At 40.3% G+C, this 19466-nt stretch overlaps 1 protein-coding gene across 9 annotated transcripts in view; it reads right to left on the reverse strand.

Annotated features, from left to right (window-relative positions):
• Positions 1-25: 25 nt before the first annotated feature.
• Positions 26-19466, reverse strand: part of LOC135491734 (adenosylhomocysteinase-like 1) — a 79341-nt gene continuing 59900 nt past the window's right edge. For 6 of the 9 annotated variants that reach the window (XM_064777826.1, XM_064777822.1, XM_064777818.1 and 3 more), the window contains 13 exons: positions 11674-11732; positions 9756-9843; positions 9007-9107; positions 7094-7165; positions 6720-6845; positions 6321-6497; positions 6062-6108; positions 5604-5756; positions 4833-4903; positions 4387-4481; positions 3949-4195; positions 3543-3663; positions 26-3237 (listed from right to left, as the gene is read on the reverse strand). In XM_064777826.1, coding sequence (XP_064633896.1) covers positions 3231-3237; positions 3543-3663; positions 3949-4195; positions 4387-4481; positions 4833-4903; positions 5604-5756; positions 6062-6108; positions 6321-6497; positions 6720-6845; positions 7094-7165; positions 9007-9105 — 1215 coding nt within the window. In that variant the 5' untranslated portion in view covers positions 9106-9107; positions 9756-9843; positions 11674-11732 and the 3' untranslated portion in view covers positions 26-3230. Of the gene's footprint in view, positions 3238-3542; positions 3664-3948; positions 4196-4386; positions 4482-4832; positions 4904-5603; positions 5757-6061; positions 6109-6320; positions 6498-6719; positions 6846-7093; positions 7166-9006; positions 9108-9755; positions 9844-11673; positions 11733-15304; positions 15429-16794; positions 17075-18017; positions 18095-19466 lie in introns of those variants that run through there. The other 3 variants (XM_064777825.1, XM_064777823.1, XM_064777824.1) reach the window with 3 other exon arrangements.

Here is a 19466-nt window from a genome sequence, read left to right on the forward strand (position 1 = left end):
AAATAAACAACGTAAAAACACTGTATACTGATTTCATTTTATTTCATTATTGTCTCATATGACAGTTTACAATGAGAAGTAAGGATGGAATGAGGCAATAACAGTTACAGGTGAAAACCATCCCACTTGATGTGGGGTGAATATGGTATTCACGTTATCATCAAACTCGCTTAACAATTTGAATCGGAGGCTTTATTTCAGGCAGACATTCAACCTTTTTCATTTTGGAAAGAATTCACGATCTGCTTATTCAGGTGACCCTTTAATCAGTTATTGGGTTGGTTCTTTAAGCAACTGTCCTCCTGGTTCAAAGTGTCAAGAGGATGAGAATCTCATCAACACTAGAGTATAAACACAAACTTATGATGACAAATCATACACATGCATTCCGACGGCCATTCAATGAGACCTTGGAATATCAATCTAGGCGACTGGTTTAGATGCAATGGATATAGATTCAAACTTTGTTTCATGGGCCTAGCTAGGAATTTCAAAGGGATGACATTTTTATCAATTGTTCTGCTTCTGATTAAAGAATATTACCGTACATGCAGGCTTGATTTGGAACAACTATTCGCCTGTCGGGATTTTCCATCCCGCACTGGATATGCCCATGTGTTTGATTATTTCGATATTTCATCGTCATTGACTTTATAAATGGATGGTGATAGATTATCCATAAGATACAAGAAAGCAAAACTTCATTCACTTCAAGTTGAAAAGAAACATCATTACTTTTAGAGAAGGTTGAGTCCTGATTTGACAAAGGTAAGTACTGGCTTTTGTCATTGTGAAATGCACTTGACCCAGGTAAGTACTAGATGTTGTCATTGTGAATTGCAGTTGACCCAAAATGATAGTTTCAATGACCAAAGCTACAACAGTCATCCTTTGCATAAAAAGTCGCAATTTCTCGGATAGCCTAGCCCCCCTCCATCTAATACCAGACTCTTTTACCATTAGAGTGAATTCATGACTTGGTAGAATCACTCACATCTTATCACAAATATTCCTTTCTGACCCGTACAAACTTCACAAATTAGTTACATATGCTTTTCATCTGTTAGATTTATACTGCACACAAGCATCTGAGCTGAACTATATATATAGTTAAAATCCCAAAGTTTGACTTACATATGCAATGCCTACATAATACCTTACCCATGGCTTGAGACCTATTTATAAATCATCTGAGAAACACACAAAGTCTTTTTCGTTAAACCTACAATTAAAACCATCTCTAACATATGCCAATTAACCCCTTTTATTGAACTTTACTACTATTATATGCAGAGAAAATGAGGTAATGGAACATCAGCCCCGATTTCAAAAATGGACCACATCTTTTTTAACAGGTCAGATTTCATCAATCGGGGATGATAGCCACCAAAGGGTTAAAATTCATATACTGGCCTTTAGATGGAACCAAATATGGATTAATAAATACTTGATGGAACCAATTTTTAGGATGCAGGAACTACTCGTAGGGTAGATCTTTGTGCTATTAAAAATGTTTGGTAATCAAAGTTATTCAAGTCATCAATAACCCAATGTCTAAGAATGATGAGTTTACTTCGGTAGATTTTTCCGATAGTTCTGTTATTGCTGAGATCTAGAACTTTCAACCAACTAAAAGCAACTGAGGTAAATGTACTGAATTATGGCCAACATTCTCTTGTTACTTTATCACATTATTTCACAACCTTCTGCAACTCAAATGCTTAAAACTCGTAGTACTCATTACTTGCTTGAAAAAAACATATTACTGAAAGTTTAGCAGCTGTATCCAGTATTGTACATTTAATTCTTCATAACCCTTCCCCCCTCCCCCCCCCCGCCAATCACTCGTTCAATTTGAATCACTCAGGGGAACTATAGTCAGTCAGGAGAGTGAGAACTGCTTTAATAACACACATTCATGCCATACAAATCTACCACAGACCAGAGTTCGACCGTGAACAGCCGTCAGGATAAATTTGACCAGAGCATTTTTTGGCATTTTTCACTCGTCCTTCATCTTCAAATATAAAATAATAATAATGACCCAAAACTTTCCTAACACAAGACATTTCTCAATTTTTCTCATGCAATAGTCACTTTAGAATTTGGACATTCTACAATGTCGAAATCAATTGCTTACTTTTTTTAGGTTTTCAACCAATTTTGTAACACTGTCCAAGATAATAATGCGCAGGTGCCCTCACCTCCTGTAGGCAATGACCTCACAAACCTTTTCGTGTTCGAAGTCAATATTCACATTTTTAAGTTTCAATTTCTGGATACAAAGCTGTAGGGGGTGATCACTTAGGACATACTGACAATTTTTCATTACTACCTCACCCCTTTACAAACATCCCCCCGCTAACGTGCCCCTCACCGCCTGGGACAACACCTTCATACAAAGTATATTCTACAGTGTACGATAACAATACTTTCTGAAATCGCATGATGTGGTGCTACCTATTGACAATAAGCAATAACAAGAGTTAGAAATGCACCGAAATATATCTGTGACCAGCAAGGTGCGTCTATTGTTATTTCAATACCTAGAGCTACTAACTCACAATCATCGAAGGAATTAGTATCTTATTCATACTTTAGATGGCACCACTGTAGCATCTCCGCTCAAAAACTTCAAAATAAATACTTTTTCAACCTCTTTTTCACCTTAAGTTTGCTACACACTAAGTACAAGGACCTGTACATGATTGAATAGCAAACATAGGGTGAAATGAACTTCACAACTTGTGCAAAGACAAACCTCAAACTAGTGTAGTGTAGTTCGCAATTTGGTCATAAACCTAGACCACCTCGCTACTAACTACATCAGCGATGATCTCATTGACCACAATGAACAGCATATGCAATTTATTACGTTTTGTAAGGCATACGCAATCATGCTTCATCAGTACGACATTAGGAGCCGCAGTGATATGCATCATACACCGCGCGGCAAAACCAGCCATCACAGCGTCGCCATAAAACAAATTGATATCGTAACATGGCGATCGTAGAGCATCAAATTTTTAACCACCACTGCTGATTGGTACACAAACATATACATTGTACTAGAATATACAGTAATTTGAAATTTGTCTCTTATGGTGGGTGACAAAGTGTGATATTTTGAGAGTCACTGACTGTTGCGACTGTCGTCTCTCCTGGTAGCAGTTCAGATGGAAAGTGTTGCATATTTTCATATAATATTGATTTCCTAAGTTGTGTCGCTCTCAATATCTGAAAAGTGGCAAGAGAAGAATGTAAGGTTGCTATACAGTGATTTGTAAAACCAAGTATCAATTCTAATCTCATGACAACATTTTTCAAAAGGTGTTAAAATTTACAATCCCTGACACTTTTCCCTCCTCTCGAGTGATCAGAAGTCAGATTCTACATCACCCTGATAGATGACAACAGCATCATTGACACTCTCAACGGGAAATCAGGTGCCGACATGATGAAGTTAAGCATGGTGTCGTTCCACCGCTCTAGACAGCTTGGAAAAATGCCCTTAATAAGTTAAGTTGGATCTTTAAACTTACCGATAGTAATTTGGCTTGAATGGGCCAGCTTTATTTAAACCTAAGTACTTGGCTTGTTCATCAGATAGTTCTGTTAGATGTGCATCAAACGTGGGCAGATGGAGACTTGCAACATATTCGTCTGCAACGAATACACAATAAATGAATAGACTCAAAATAATAAACAAGAACAACCAAGTCTATAAATAAACTTCTAAACCGTTTCCTCGATCATGTGCAAAATTTAACTGGATAATACACAAGGTGAGTAGTCTTAGCACAATTCACTGGTCATTCTTTGCTCTGGTTCAGCTGATGATACCTCTATGGTTTCTTATCAATTCAAACTCGGACTCTATTTTCTCTCTTCGATGATGTGTCTAAATGTCTTGGATCCAAAGGCATTTAGAGCAAGTATTTTTCTCACCCATTTTCTTTGGAAGGAGGTAGACATCTTGTTTGTATCTGCCTGGTGGGGCGTTGTATAATTCTATCAATGCGAGTGCCTGAGTAGCGGCCGTGATGGACACGACGAACGAAGGAACGCTGGAGCAGCTGAGGTTGACAAGACGGCCCTCAGCAAGGAGGATTATTCTCTTCGAATCGGGCCAGATGATATGGTCAACTTGTGAGCGCACTCTTTCCCACGTAAGATCAGGCGTGCGTAGACTATTCTGTAAAGAGAGATGACGTGTTGTCAGCTGAAGAAGAATGATCAGAGGGCACAGCATCAGCTCTGATACTCCTCAGGTGTCAACCAAACCATGACTTTGGCTAAATACATTTGGCAGTTGCTTTCAATCTTGGTTCACTGTTAACAACTCTCAAGACTGAAATCGTAAATGAAGAAAATAACATAACTTACCACATCTATCTCCGTATTTGAGTGGCCCATGTTACACACAATACAGCCATTCTTCAGACGATCTAAATGCTCACGTGTCACAACATTTTTGTTCCCTGAAAGCAAAATGTGACTGAACATTAAAATCGGTGAACTGAAGCAGAATTACAAGCCGTGATAGCACAGCTGAAACACCAGACCAAAGCAACGTCTTCCTCTAAAACATTGTTTTCAAAAAGGAAATTTGCAAAGAACAAAAATGTTACCATTTCATCTGACTCATATGAATTTTAGGATGGTCCTGACCAAGCCTCAGAAATATGGCAAACTAACTGGTATTGTAAAAGTGCATTTAACTCCCAACCTCGCAGGTGTCCTTAAACTCTAGCCAGATGATTTCCATCAATATCACTCCTTCCCAGAATAGTGTAAATTTAACCTTACACTATGCAAAATTCTTAACTCACCTGTACACGTGATTAGGATATCAGCTTGTCGTACAACTTCATTCAATTTCACAACTTTTATTCCATCCATGCTGAAACACAAACACTGACAGTTAAGTTTAAAACTAACGGGGCCCGGTTGTTCAAAAGAAGTTAAATTTCATTGATGTTAAGTTAAATATCAATGTTAAATTCCTTAACTTGGCGTTAGCTAACTTGGCGTTAAATTTGGGTTGTTCAAAACAACGTTACGGTAAACTAACGCTAATGTTAGCAAATATTGCATCTTGGTTCACTGATGTTAGTTGCCATGGTAGGTATAGGTAATCAAGTTAAAGATAACGGTAGATTTAACTTAGGGTTTTAGGTAAGTTAAATCTAACGTTAAAGATAACGCCAATGTTAGGCTAATATTGTTTGAACAACTCAAAATAAAACTTGACGTTATCTTAACGCCAAGTTAGGAATTTTAACGTTAAGTTATCTTTAAAAATGTGTTTCTTCTTTTGAACAACCGGGCCCAGGTTGCTCAATTGCCATCAGCAGTAATTTGGCGTTAAATCCTAATGCCATTCAAATGAAATTCAATGTGGAAGAACAAAGTGATACAAAGCATAGATAGATAGGTAGTGGTTATGAGCACTGGGCTGGACTAGTGTCAGGTCATGCATTCAAATCCACATAGTCTTCTTTCATCCCCTGAAGACTTGGAGATGCCGATGCTTTGAGCAAGGTATCTGTCCATGGAAAAGCCCTACAAAGAAGCTGGCCTCTACTTGTGTTTTAACCTACCATGCCTGCAGTGCACAAATAGGATCAATCTCTGTGACCATGACGACTGATCCTAGGCCCTTCAGCGCTTGAGCACAGCCTTTCCCAACCTCACCATAGCCACATATTACAACCTGCTTGCCACCAAACATCACATCTGTTGTCCGCTTTAATCTGGAACAAGAGGATATCAAATTATCACACGCTGACACAGCCCTGGAAGCCGGTAGGATATTAGTTTCCAGTTGACAACTTTTTGTTATCTGCAATATTCAATATGACATCCGGAGGTGTTGCGTAGGCCGATTAATCATGTGATGAGCACATCAGCTCATAAACAATATGATGATATTGACCAATGACCATTTTTTCATGGCTGAGCTTGAAAGAAAGTTATTGTGATACAAATACAAACTTTTTGCTACGCAAGAGACATGTCAAGGTCATGTGGGTCAATATAATTTCAAAATTTTACTTACGCATCCAATATGCTTTCTCGACAGCTGTACAAATTGTCAAATTTTGTCTGGAAGGAGAATGGGGACATATTACTATAACAGGGCCGCAAGCAAGATGAGAAAAACACAAAATCTCCACCGTACGTTATTGCACCAAAACCTTATCAAAATTGGCTAATTTTTTGTTGAACATTGAGTAGCTTCTCTGGCCTTGCTAAAATGAAATAAACTTCTTAACATTATTGAAAACCAAGCAGGGGAACTCCTTTCAAACACTCACCTTTGTAACAGAATCATTGACATTCATTGCAGCGACGGTAAGCTTGCCTGCCTTGGACAGTTGGTACAACCTATGAACGCCCGTCACACTCTCTTCGACAATGCCCTTGATCAGACTAAACATGGCTGGGTATTTCTTGAGCATAAGATGGGTGGCGTCACCACCATCATCCAGGATCTGAAAGTAGGCACAAAATAGTATGTGAACTCATTTGACCTTCTCAGACTTGAGCAGATGACATTCACTGCAACCTTTCTATCGGAAACTAAGCTGTCAGTTAGAAAATTTTTGAAGAAAAGTTCATCACATTTACTCGCTGAACAATGTTTCTTCAATCTGTTAGACATTTTGCTGTAGTCGAATGACAAACGACGAAATGTTATACTTGTCGATTCTTACCATATTTGGCTGCCATGATTCGCAGTTCATACATCTGTCTATGCACCACCAGAAGTCGTCCTCCGATTCACCTTTCCATGCATATATTGGAATATTTGCCTCCCCCAAAGCTGCAGCAACTTCATTCTAAAAGACAAGGAATAGTTTCTTTTAATGAATCGTCTGCAGATTGATTGGATCAATCGCCCTTCCATGGATATAGTAGAACATTCGCCTCTGCCAATAACGCTGCCAATAACTCGCTCTGGAAAAACCAGCATATGCCACAAGTTCAACCTCTATCATATTTTGGTTTGAATCTATGATTTTATCACAGATTTCAGTAGTGTTTGCATTTCAGAGTTGGTTGTAGTTTCAGAAATATTTCGACTTACTTGTGTTGAATAGATATTACACGCTGCCCAACGGACCTGTGTGCCGAGCGCCACCAACGTCTCAATCAAGACCTAAAATGAGAAAAAGTTACAAACATGATGAGATTTCAGATAGAAAATACACATGAACAGCATTACTATGGTAGTTGGTTCAATGCTTGAATGCTTTCCATTAATAAGTTTATCACTCGGTATCGAAGCAGACCTGCATTGATCGAGTGATATGTTTTCCATTAGCGCACTTCTCCTGACAGATCTTGAGAGTGCCACTCAAGTGACATAGCCCTCCAGGCATTCGACATCACTACTCGTTGATTGACAAGTTCTGATTGATCTTAAATAATATACAATTTCATTAACCCCTCCAAGGGGGAATATCGGCAGAAGTTAGAGGATCCAATTCGTGGTCTTTAGGCGACTATGTAGGAGCTCGGGTCTGGTTTGATTAGAAGTACAGATGTACTCCTATATAGGAGAGACACCTATCAGCCACTTACAGAATCTTAATCTGTCCAAACTGGCTCCTGACTATATCAACACTGGAACTGGCATGAAAGAGCAGTTCGTTCTCAACTCAGTTGGGTTGCATTAGAATTTCATAGCCGAGCCTAATGGGTTCAGTCTCAACACCCCATTTGCAGAGCTCAAAATAGCAGAATTAGCATAGCAGTTAGCTAAGCACTCTAGCCCATGAATTTCAAATGATACTGCTAATCAATTGTCTGATTCGGTAATCACAGGCAGAACTGCCTAATCAAAGTCAAACAGCAGATCAGCATACGATTCCCACTAAGAGAAAAACATACCAACATTTTCGCTGCGTGACTACACCACTGCGAGCTATGCGCAAGGATTATGACAGTAGTTGCTTTTTACCAACAAAGCGCCAGTAAAAGAATGACCACCACTAAATCCAGGTTTGGGTCTCTGAATGAAATCCTCGCTTGTTGACCGATTCTGGTAGAATTGGTGATAAATCAACTTGAAATATTGCAAACTCTTCAGAAGAAATATCAAGAGAGCCGTCATCTTTTCCCCACAGCAAGGTTAGCTGATTGGTTACTAATGCCTTCTGGCAGTCACCATGGCAACGGTTGACAAGCTGGTGCCAGTAATAGAGTGGAACACAAACTTCAAATCAGCTTTATTTTGTTACTTTTTATTGGATAAGCCTCATTTAATGAGGACAACACAGAAAATGGAAAACGTTAACTTTTTGAGTGGTTTTTATAGCATAACACATTCGTCTTAAAGGCTTCTCAAGAATATCAAGTAGCAGTAACTTAGTGTCAATAATATCATATCATATCACTGTGTACATACATAATCATATAAGTATTGATCAGGAGAGGAACTTGCATGGGCATGTTTTGGTGTACCTATAAGCCCATATTTCAACAAATAAACTGTACAACAGTACTGTACACTGATCAGCTAAATGTACCTGTGAGCTTAACATTTCGCAAATTTCGAGAAGTGGTACAATCGCAAACTAAAGGCACATGAAAAATGTTTAACTTAATGGTTTCATGACAGGAAAATGTAACCACTTGTGGAAATAGCTGGAAGCAAAAGCTGAAAGTATGTTTTCGTGAACATTTAGGGCCGTGAAAATTAACGTGTTTACAGTATCATGTGAAACGTGAGATCTGTTGATTCAATTTCATAAGGTAAACAACTCCTAAGTGCAAGCTCGTGCAAGTTTGGATTTGAAAATTTCTGATCACAGAATTTGGATATCGTCTGATTAAATTATGGACAGAATGTGCATGGAAGGTGCCAATTTTTTTTCCAACAACATTTATTCGCTTGGGCAGTCTCCTTATCATGAACGTTTGAAGGAGAAACCCCGGGCAAATGGAATAAAAGGGAGCCAAGAAAGTGTCTTGCCCAAGGACACAAGGTATACTTACAGCGGTTTGAGCCGTGATGTGTGTACAACCAATAATCTTCGCACCCTGTAAAGGTTTATCACCCTGCGCTCGTTTTCGCAATGCCATAAGGCCTGGCATTTCTGAAAAGAGACGAATTAAACTAACTTTAAGCAGATACAGGGACTTTCAAAACCATTCACTGCCACCTCATCTACTGCTTATTCTTGGTAGTTTTTATATCAGGTGATTCAGATATGGCTATGCTGTCCATACAGAATGCCAACATTTTGGATATTACCCAAGGGTGAGATTCTCGTATCGTCATCCAATAACCACTCATCAATGCAAGACTCCGACCTTCCCCTTCGGCAATCTATTACTCAGGAAGTTTCCAGGAAACTGCATCACAACACAATCACCGGCAGCACTTGGATCAATATTTGAACAAAACACGCTCCAAGATAATGCAGACATGGCATCCATGAAAGACTGCTGCACTAGGCAGAACATTATAACGCTTTTTCAGTTGAAAGATTTTCGACAATTATTTTTAAACAAAGTGACCCTGGCCCTTCATTTCCAAGCATTGTCTGATATTTTATTTTCATCTGCTCCAACCAACTATAGTTGTTATCTGTTACAATGCCTCTTAAATGGTTATTTTTTGTCCGATACTGAAAAATGGAGGTTCTACGTAGAGCTAAGGCAGAGATCTTCTCATTTCTGCTGTCAAACTAGAGCCTTTTTGAGACCTGAAAACGACAAACTGTTTTGATTTCAACACTCACCTTGCTCAGCAATTTCAATCTCTCGTCGTCCGTATGCATGTTGCTCAATATTTTTTACACAGAAGTCGGAGAAGCCCTTGGAATTTTTCTGGAATGAGTGAAAAAGACAGGAGATGTTATTTGTCATGATTCCCAGTTCAAAAGATACAAATGGCTGGGGATCACTGATGACAAAACCTGATTGAGTCAACATTAGAAGTATAGTGGAACATCCCTTAGCAGACATTTCTCTCAGCAGGACACCCTATGTGAAACAGTTGTTTGGTGCTAGTGAGATGTTTCTATACAACTTGACCTCCGTATTCAAGACACTCTGTATCAGTATTGTCGGAAGTAATTGTCGAGACAAGTGACTGCTGCATTGATACCGTATCCTGATTGTCGGGCTGCGTTCTGAAGGACTGGGTTTTCAAGATTTCCAGGACAGATATGTGCGACATATAGCAAGGCAGTGGGCCTTTCAAGGCTAGCAACACTAATCATGCCTTTTGCAAATGATATTGATAGTAAGGCTCTGTAACACTCATGTGTTGGTAAGGATTGATGCTGCACATGGCATGGACTCGAAACACCAATGACCTGGATGCACCTAAAAACATCAGTGCCAATAATGACGAGGTCATCTGACCACTGCACCACCCATGGCTGGCAAGGTGAGTGCACCCACAGTAGCGACATCTAGTGCCCATACCACAAAATGATCTAAGCTGAGTCTGATCATACCCTTAGGATAGGTTGGCAAGAAAAGATCAAAATCAAGCGTGATCATTGTGCACTGATCATCCCTCGATGATTGTATGCAAAAGTACGTAGCTCTTGATGGCTCCTTCGCCAAATCGGTGTGACGCCAATGGCAAAATGGCTCCAATGACAAAAAAGATCAAAACCAAGCGTGAGCATCGTTCCACGCTACATTCATTGATCATCCCTTCAATGATTGTATGTCAAGAGTACGAAGACGGTATTGATTAGCAAGCTAATCATAGGTTAAAGGTATTGACTGACATGAAGTACCTCAGATCCAATCCTACTCATAACGATTATTCCAGGGTGTAAGATCTTAGATGGAGACTTACAAAGTGATCAAGATTGGGCATCATAGCATAAGCAGATGCGACACGGATTTCATAAAGTGCAAGCCTGAATGAATATAAATGATTTCTAGTCTAGACTAGTACTCTTCTATTTGAAACATCTGGAACAAGGAAAGCCGAAAGCCCATCGACAACAAGGAAACGTCTGTGTCCCGACAATTCCACTATCAGCTAACATATCTTGTCCCCTCCAATCACCACCCAGCGATGTTGCCCAACTGCCCGAGCTTTCAGAAGGAGACTACTTGTGATACCTTCAACATTTGAATCTTATCAACTGGAGGGGACATTTTGAGTGAAGAACAGATAAATAAGTGACGAAGTAACAGTATATACTTGGTGACAAAGGACATGCTTCATCAGATGTGTTTCTATTAAGCCGTCCTGCAGACAGGAGAACCAATGATTTTCGAAAATCTAAATGGTGAGAAAAGGAATAGAAAGATATATTGTAAGCCGCAAATTATTCGCAAGCCTCATTAAACTTCAGAAGTGCGAGACTATATCACAACTTTAACACCAGATACAAGCCACCTAGGTTTTACAGACTGTGAAGAGCCAGGAATTTTTCATTGAAGGCCACGCCGGTTCATCCAGAAATACAATCTTGGGTTCTCCCTGGGCTCAAACCAGGGCCCTATGGCGTGGTAGCCAGCAGTGTTGACCACTAGCGGATAAGAGGAGGTTCTTCAATTCACACATGACCTGTGAGACTTGTGCATAACTTCTAGGTAACTTGGCCATGCCCACGGAACACATTTTTGATCTATGACTGGTAAGATTGTAAATGGGAGAAGTAAAATGCCTTTCCCAAGCTTACTTACCTGATCCTTCTCTCTAGGGTTTACATCATCTTCATCTGACGAGCTCCCCGTATACGAAGCTGAAAGATAGCAAAGAAGACACAACATGAGAAACAGGTACGTCAGTCAGGCAAGAAAGGAACCGGCTAAGAGGTCAACTTTATGGGAATCGGGATGAAGAAATAGGGGACGTCTCTGAAGGTGATGGAGCAACTTTTGAGCACCTCCTCTGGCTGGGGTCCTGCAAATTAAGGGGACAGATGAAGAAGTCAGATGCAGAGGTTGCTAAAAGCCATTCTGGGAAAGAATACGATGATTGTGGTGATATGAAGCTGACAATATTCGAGATCTGAATACCTAACAAAACACAACTGCAAAAAAGAATCTTGCGTTAGGTAATCTGTCGAGTCCTTTCACCAATAGCACATTTTCATCAAAATAGTTTTGAATTCAAATTTTCCACAAATACTGTCAAGCACTGTGGCTCTAGTGTATATCGCTGCAGATGCCTGCGAGTGCCATTATTATGATCCGCCTGGTACTGAACAAATATTGTGCAGTTACATACAAATGTTTGTATTCCAACAACTTGAACCAGTAGGTTACCCCTGAAGATGACATTCACAAACTAAGAACTTAAGGAAATGCCTACCGGATGAGAAAGAACCTTGGTCAAAATCACTGTTCTGTTGATACAGATGCCTGACAGGCAGACCCATCTGACACTTTTGAACCAGAAGCAGTTTCATCGCGAAACTACTTGATGATCTGGGGCAATCTAAACTGGCTCTCCGTAGCATCAGACCAAAGAGTCCACAAGTGTATTGTCAGCAGTGTGATAATGAAGTGCGGAATCGAACAGTGCTTTAAATATATGAAGTTCTTGGTTCGGCATTTCGTTGCTATGACTCCTCCAAGTATACTGAGCGAGTAGTGTTGATTAGATTACATAAGATTCACTGTTAGCTCCTGACACTCGATAAACTTCTCCGTAGCGAGACCATCACAACTTTTAGGACATTTTTTACACACTCAACATCTCCATAAGTGTCGAGCCTGGAACAAATACCAATGAGCCTATCATATCGGAAGTTGCTATTTCCGATAATCACGGGGAATGCTAAAACATCCGGCTCAAAAATATCCCCAGATCAATCAGGAAGTGGTGGGATGGCATTAGAATGTCATCATTTCTGAGATCAGCGCAGACAGCAGAATTTTAAGCAAGTTTTAAAGGAAAGCTGTCCCGACACGCTTTAAGAAATGGCGAGTTCTCATTCATAAATCCGAGCAGTTTCAAGGACATGAGTTATTGGCGCAGGACTCGATCGTGAGACCACATTCATGATTGGCAACTGAAATAACAATCTCGCCTCCCCCTACAAAGAGAAATGTATTCACTTGGAATATGAAGCTATCGGTGAAAGCTATTAGTTGAGGCTCGGGAAGAAATGAACCAAACTTTACTCTTTTCTGCTATCAGGAAGAGAGCTAGACCAACACAATAGAGAGACCACATCGCTAGCTGCCTTTATAGAACCCTACAACTTAATGAAAGCTATTAGCTGGGGCTCAGGACTCGAAAATGAACCTATCTCTATTCACAACCGCTATCAGGAAGAGAGCTAGACAAACACAATGGAGTGGCCACAATACTGGCTAAAATTAAGGACTGAAAAAGATGAGGCTGAAGTTTTTGACTCATCAAGAGAGCGCTTTTCAGTCACTGAACTCTTATACCACAAATCTAAAGACAAGTTTCTCTCTCGTTCATTGTTACTGGTGTCATCCCTTTAAATGTATCAAACTTTTATCACACCAAGAAGCAACTCCTCACTGAACTGGTTTCAAATGAGCAGAGGTCTTTTGAATATGCCATTCTACCTTAAGATGAACCAGATTTTACTCCACCATGTCAAAATGGCTGGGGATCGAACTGAGATCATGTAGATGATTGGAAGGGATCAGCAGTCAGGCCAAGCAGGACATCTTCAGCGCTTGATAGACTTACCGCTTTCGGTCGAGGAGTTCAGGTGGTAAGCACTGTCTCCAGCCTCAGAATGCCCCACTGAGTGATGGACCAGGATGTGTTCCTCCAGGTGTTTAAGATGCTTGAGGATCGGCCTCAAGTTTAGACCTACTCCCAACTTTCGAGCACGTGACATATCACCATGAAATCATTGCTCAAAATCGTGAATGAAAACAGCAAAGAAATCTCAATTCATTGAAAAATTGTGTTCCAGACATTTCCTTATCGAAATATGTCATATTCCTTCGAGAGAAACATGTACCACTTGCCCAAACCATTCGCATTGTACGAAGAGTTTCTAAGTAAGGCAAATTCTCAACCCGAGCTCTAAACTTGTTGAAGCAAGACCTATATGAGTCATTAACTCAAAGGCCCAATGAACAATTCAGCAGGGGTTTTAAATTCATATTCATATTCCATTTTTCTGGGTGAACAGGCATCTCGAAATAGTGTTCAAGAGAAATAAGCAATGAATGGCCTCAGCGGATTGCTGTGTGAGCATTGTGCTCAGGCCAGACATGTCTGAAAATTTGAGATTGGGCAGATTTTAATCATTTGAGTGAAGGACTATGGAGCTTGATAGTTCATGGTATGCTTTGCCTTTCATGACCTTAGTGACCTGAAGAAAGTTCCACCATTGAGAGCCTATTGCCCCCTCCCCTCTCGACCAAAAGGTTTATACGGCTCTGGGTCCCTATGGCTCACAATGGACCATTTCATTTCAATAAAACCTTCAGCGCCCCTTTTGATGCAAACATTTGATATATCATATGGTCAGAATAGCACATTCAAACTTCTTCCTCTGTGCTTAAAATAATTCTTTTCAAACTTTTCACCACCAATGAGTAGCTTGATACTCTCAGTAGAATGCAATTATGATGTGTAGTTCTGTCTGCTGGACATCACAATGTGCAAGCCAATAACGGCAGTGAGAATGTGCTTGAATATAATTATGCCTGTGATGAGAAGGCATTCATTCTGTGAAAATGACTGGGATAATTGAGATCGTTCAACTTCGAGTTAGGGACACACTGTATATTTTATTCATTTTGATGGGGATTAGCCTTTATCTATTCTTGATTTTAATTAATTAGATGTAGCCAGCTGTCTTCCCACTAAATTTACCACATGTGCCACATGTCAAGTGCATATGTATGAACAAACTTCCTGGAGGACAGCGAGGGGCAGCCACAACATTTTCCAAAAGCCTGGTGGGGCCATTCCAGCAGGTCACAACTTCTATTTTTGATGTTTAACCAGTTAATCCATGTTTGTTCAAGTATCTTATATCGCAAGATAAATACCAGAAATAATATCGCAGATAATTCACGTGTCAACATTTTGTAATGTACTTCAAATAGTCCTGCAAAAGAACCCTGTTTGGTTAAGACAGGAAAACAATGGTGGAAACAGTATTCCTTGGGTTTACACCTGCCCTCGTCCTCCGCATGTGTTCTTTTCCCACCATGCAAACATTCCTCAATCGTCTAGTTTTGTGGGCTGTGAAAATGATACCACCTACATGTACTTCGATAGCAACAGTAGCAAAAGAAGCAGAAATAAGGAAGATCGAGACATTCATATCGGGAGAGGGGGGTGGATACAATACTCTGAGACACATACTTGCTGTACTGCTCTTTTTAGAGACGAGGTACCCTTCTGGTATAAGATTGGATTCCACCACCAACTCTTCCCTGGCCCAGCGTACTCCGTGGTGGTCATGGTGAGCCATGGTAGAATAGGGTCCAGAAACTGGTCACAAGAAGGTAAAATAGTGCCTAGAAATTGGTCACAACGAGGACCAAAGCAAAGCTAACTTTCCACTACCACACTGCTCACAGTTGAAAGACTTTTGCCCGATGCACAGGCATATACTTGACTGTTTCTCTCTCATAATCCCCGATATGTCATTAGTTCAGGTCCAACAGTCCAAATGAAAGCCACCAGCGACTCAAGAAGAATTTAAGACACAGCACCAGTCCGAAAATATGGCCTACCTTTCAGCGAGGATAATGCTTTGTTTGTTTAATAGTTTGATGACCTTGAGCAAGTCACTTAGAGGGTCATTCATCCCAAGTTGGCCTTCTGAGGACAAGTCAATAACCAGTGCTAAAGTTTGGTGAAGTCAAAGTTCATGGTGGCATGTCAAGTTTTATTTATCCAAAGTCAATGTGTTCAATGGACATATCATATCACTGGTGGACTTGGGCAAGTCACTTAACTTGGAATGCCACACACACTGAATGAAGCATAAAAACCTTGGGGAAGGGGAATGAGGAGATACTTTTGATAAGTTGGCTGCACTCCCCTTGTGATTGGTCAAAGTTAGGGTAAAGCTGGTCTAGATGGGGCAAAATGTCAGAGGAACAGGTGTAAAAAATCATTATGCCAATATGAATATGAATTTTAATGCCACCAGGTGGAAATATTAAAAAGGACATCATTTCATCCATCCTGGCTGACTGACATGTTTTTTCAAAATGTGCCACGTCCCAATTCATATACATTATTCTTATGTTGAATTATTTCCAGACAATTTCAATGCTCTTTTTCAATCATCATCATCATTTTAGTGTTTTCGATTCGGCCCTGGCATAAAGACACTCAGGTACAAGAGACCAGGGTAGTAAGGGACCACAGCTTTTAGACACCACGACCTCAAGATGAACTGACATTTTCAGCATTTGTAATTTGATATCATCAAAAATAAACAATAAAATAAGAATGTCAGTTCGAAAATCGCAAGTTGCCTGGTGTGACGTTTCGTTGTCACCCAGAAAAAATTAAGTCTTAGCTATAAACTCATATATATGAATGTAGGAGAAGCAATATTACTCACTTCACGCATACACGCTGTGTATTAACACGTATCCATATGCGTGATGTATGTAAATTCCAAGAAATCAAAAATAGCATCAGCTGATATTGATAATGACTTCGACTGTACCAGTAAGTAGTGTATAGACCATAATTATGGGTAAACCTAATTATGAAGCGAGTATACAAAGGATGGTAATAAATCGTCTATTGTTGGCCAACAATGGCACTCAAAACACAAAAAGAACACAAATGTATGGAAATAACCCGGGCAAATAAAGGAATTCTCCACATACTTGCTGTGCTGCGTTTTGACGATAGGTACCCTTCTGGTAGATAATCCGACTCTAATACTAACTCCCTTGACCAGCGAGCATGCTCGCTGTCTCTTGCCGGATCATTCATTGTCTTAGTTTGACCACTACACACCTCCCGAATTAATCACGACAAACTGCAACCATGTCAGTAGGAATCGTCTGGAACCCAACCGGCTTCTTCTACACACAATATCCTCAATAATGTACAGCTGAGTCTACACTGCAGCCAAGCAGACAGTGAAAATATGGCCGACACTCATCTCATGGGGCTCATGAAGGGATACCTTGTCTGGTGTCGTGGTAAAGGTGAAGAACAGTGATCAGAGTACATGACTATGAGTATGTAAGTCACCTATACATTAATATACATGTACATCTGAAGTGGCTCATTGGTATAGCGATATTTTGTGGCCATCTATCCCCCCTTTGTGTTCAATTATTGATCAACACAAATGGGAGCACCAATGCATGGATGATTGTGCTATGCAAACAAGACAGTTTAAAGGGAAGCTTCACCAACTGATGGTAAATAAAAAGTTATCAATAGGGGCAGCACTGCTGATAGGGGGCACCACTTAACACGTACAGCATGATGGGGCTTCTTGACAGCAGTGCTGGTCGTACAGTTAACAAAACATAGTTATAGTGGCATTTGGCAAAAGAGTTACTGCAGGCGCTGTTCATTAAGCATTCCTTTTATCAAAACTGTCAAGAGTATAATGCAAAAGACCTTTATCTTCCTTGACCCCATCCTTGATAAGGATGGTCGAGCGATCACTGAATATCACGAAATGTTAAATCTGAGTGACATGAAATGGACTATCAAAGTACTGTATACATTCTAGTGAGCAAAGACTGCCATTAAAGGAGAACATACTTGACTGTCAGTGATCTCCACAAGACCATTTATCAGGGTGTCCCACCCGACCTTGTAAGTAGCCACCCGACCCTGCTCTCGAAAAGGGTTTTTTTTGGACCCACATGCAGGCCACTCTACCTTGTGTTGCACACTGGCAAAACTACTTGAATATCAAGGTTACCACACCACCTTGAGAAAACCCTGTGGAGAACCCCCGGGGCCATGTGTACTTAATGAGAGGAGCCAAAGATCGACAAAAGTGGCATCTGTCAGAACATCTTGCTGACCTGTGTACTCCAGTGCAAGGGTAAGAGTGATGCAAGTGATGGTGTATGTTTCTTACCGATGTTCACATTCAACAAGTTTGATTGAAAACTGTGTGAGTTCAGCATGAATTTAGTCTTAATCCACAGCACACGTCAAGCACAGCAGGAGCAACAGACCAACCAACTGAATACGTGTATATGCTGCAATGGCTGCCAGTACCAAGGTGTTTTGGATCAATTATCCATCATATTTTTATCAATATCATTGATTATGACGTGGGAAATCAGACGTGACATTTGCCCAAGTTCACGTTCAAGTTTGGACTTCAACTAGTGGTGCCATCTGGGAGATTTTGTGAGAACTGAGATTCATACTGAGCAAATCCTAGTTAAAAGTTGGCTACTTATTTCCTATTCTTGATCCTTTCTTTTTCTGATTCCAAATTACTTATTCATCAATCATGATCCAAGACGGCTTTGGTTGATTTAGCAAAGCTCTTTATTCCCGTTTGATAACAGACTTCTTTCTTACCGAAGAAAACCCTCAGCAATCCACATCCCTTTCTGCTACTGCTAATGTCAATGAATAACTGACTTGGTCCAAACAATGAGACTAAGCAGCCATTCACTGCTGGAATCGGGAATAAGCGAGTTTAGAATTGGGATAAAGAAAGTCCTTGAATTAGTTTGATTTAGTTCCTCTTTCACACTGGAGACAGCACCACAATAGCTCAAGTAATTTTCATGGTCAACAGGTGGAAGCACCAATTTCAAAACAAACTGCTGTCTGCCGTAGTGTTTACAAACACGCTGAAGGTGACCTTCAAACGTGTAGGTGGTGCATGTACACAATGATCAGAATACTAACACAGTATAGTCCCTGGCACATAGGCCTACTGCCCAATTGAGTGACATCGAGGACAATCTCATCGAGAATTTTCCTCCAGGGGCAAGTTTTCACACGCCTCTTTTCGGTCAAGTAGTAATATCTTTAGAAAGTTGTAGACTATTCCTGAATCTGTTCTTGACCTGACATACTGTTTACATACATGAAGAGGTGATGAAAATAAGGTTTGAATATAAATTTGAAGCACAGGCTATAATAAATAAACAAAGATTTGTGAAAACAGCAATATACCCCTGAAATTCTTTTTAAGAGGTCAATGTCGTACGACTTGCATGAAAATCAAAGGCCACATGGATGACATCTTACACGCATGGAAAGTTATTGAGTAGCAAGAGAAAAGCAACACTCCATCAACTCCATAAGTAAAAGTGGCTGGAGTGGGAGGCTCTCCATTCCCATTACTCTCCTAATTTCCAGCTGCTGATGAATTCTATGATTACGACCCCTATAAACCTTCCCTCAACTACCTCCCTGAGTTGGCATTTGTCTGGTGGCCAATCAAGACTGAAGCTCTACATTTCCATCACCGTCCTAGTTTCCAGCTGCTGAGGTATTCTATATGGGGCCAGTAACCAAACAATATTGGCCATTACGACCCCTAACCTTTCCTCAACTACCC

The sequence above is a fragment of the Lineus longissimus genome, chromosome 7 (genome assembly GCF_910592395.1).
Source record: "Lineus longissimus chromosome 7, tnLinLong1.2, whole genome shotgun sequence".
Taxonomy (NCBI): Eukaryota; Metazoa; Nemertea; class Pilidiophora; order Heteronemertea; family Lineidae; genus Lineus; species Lineus longissimus.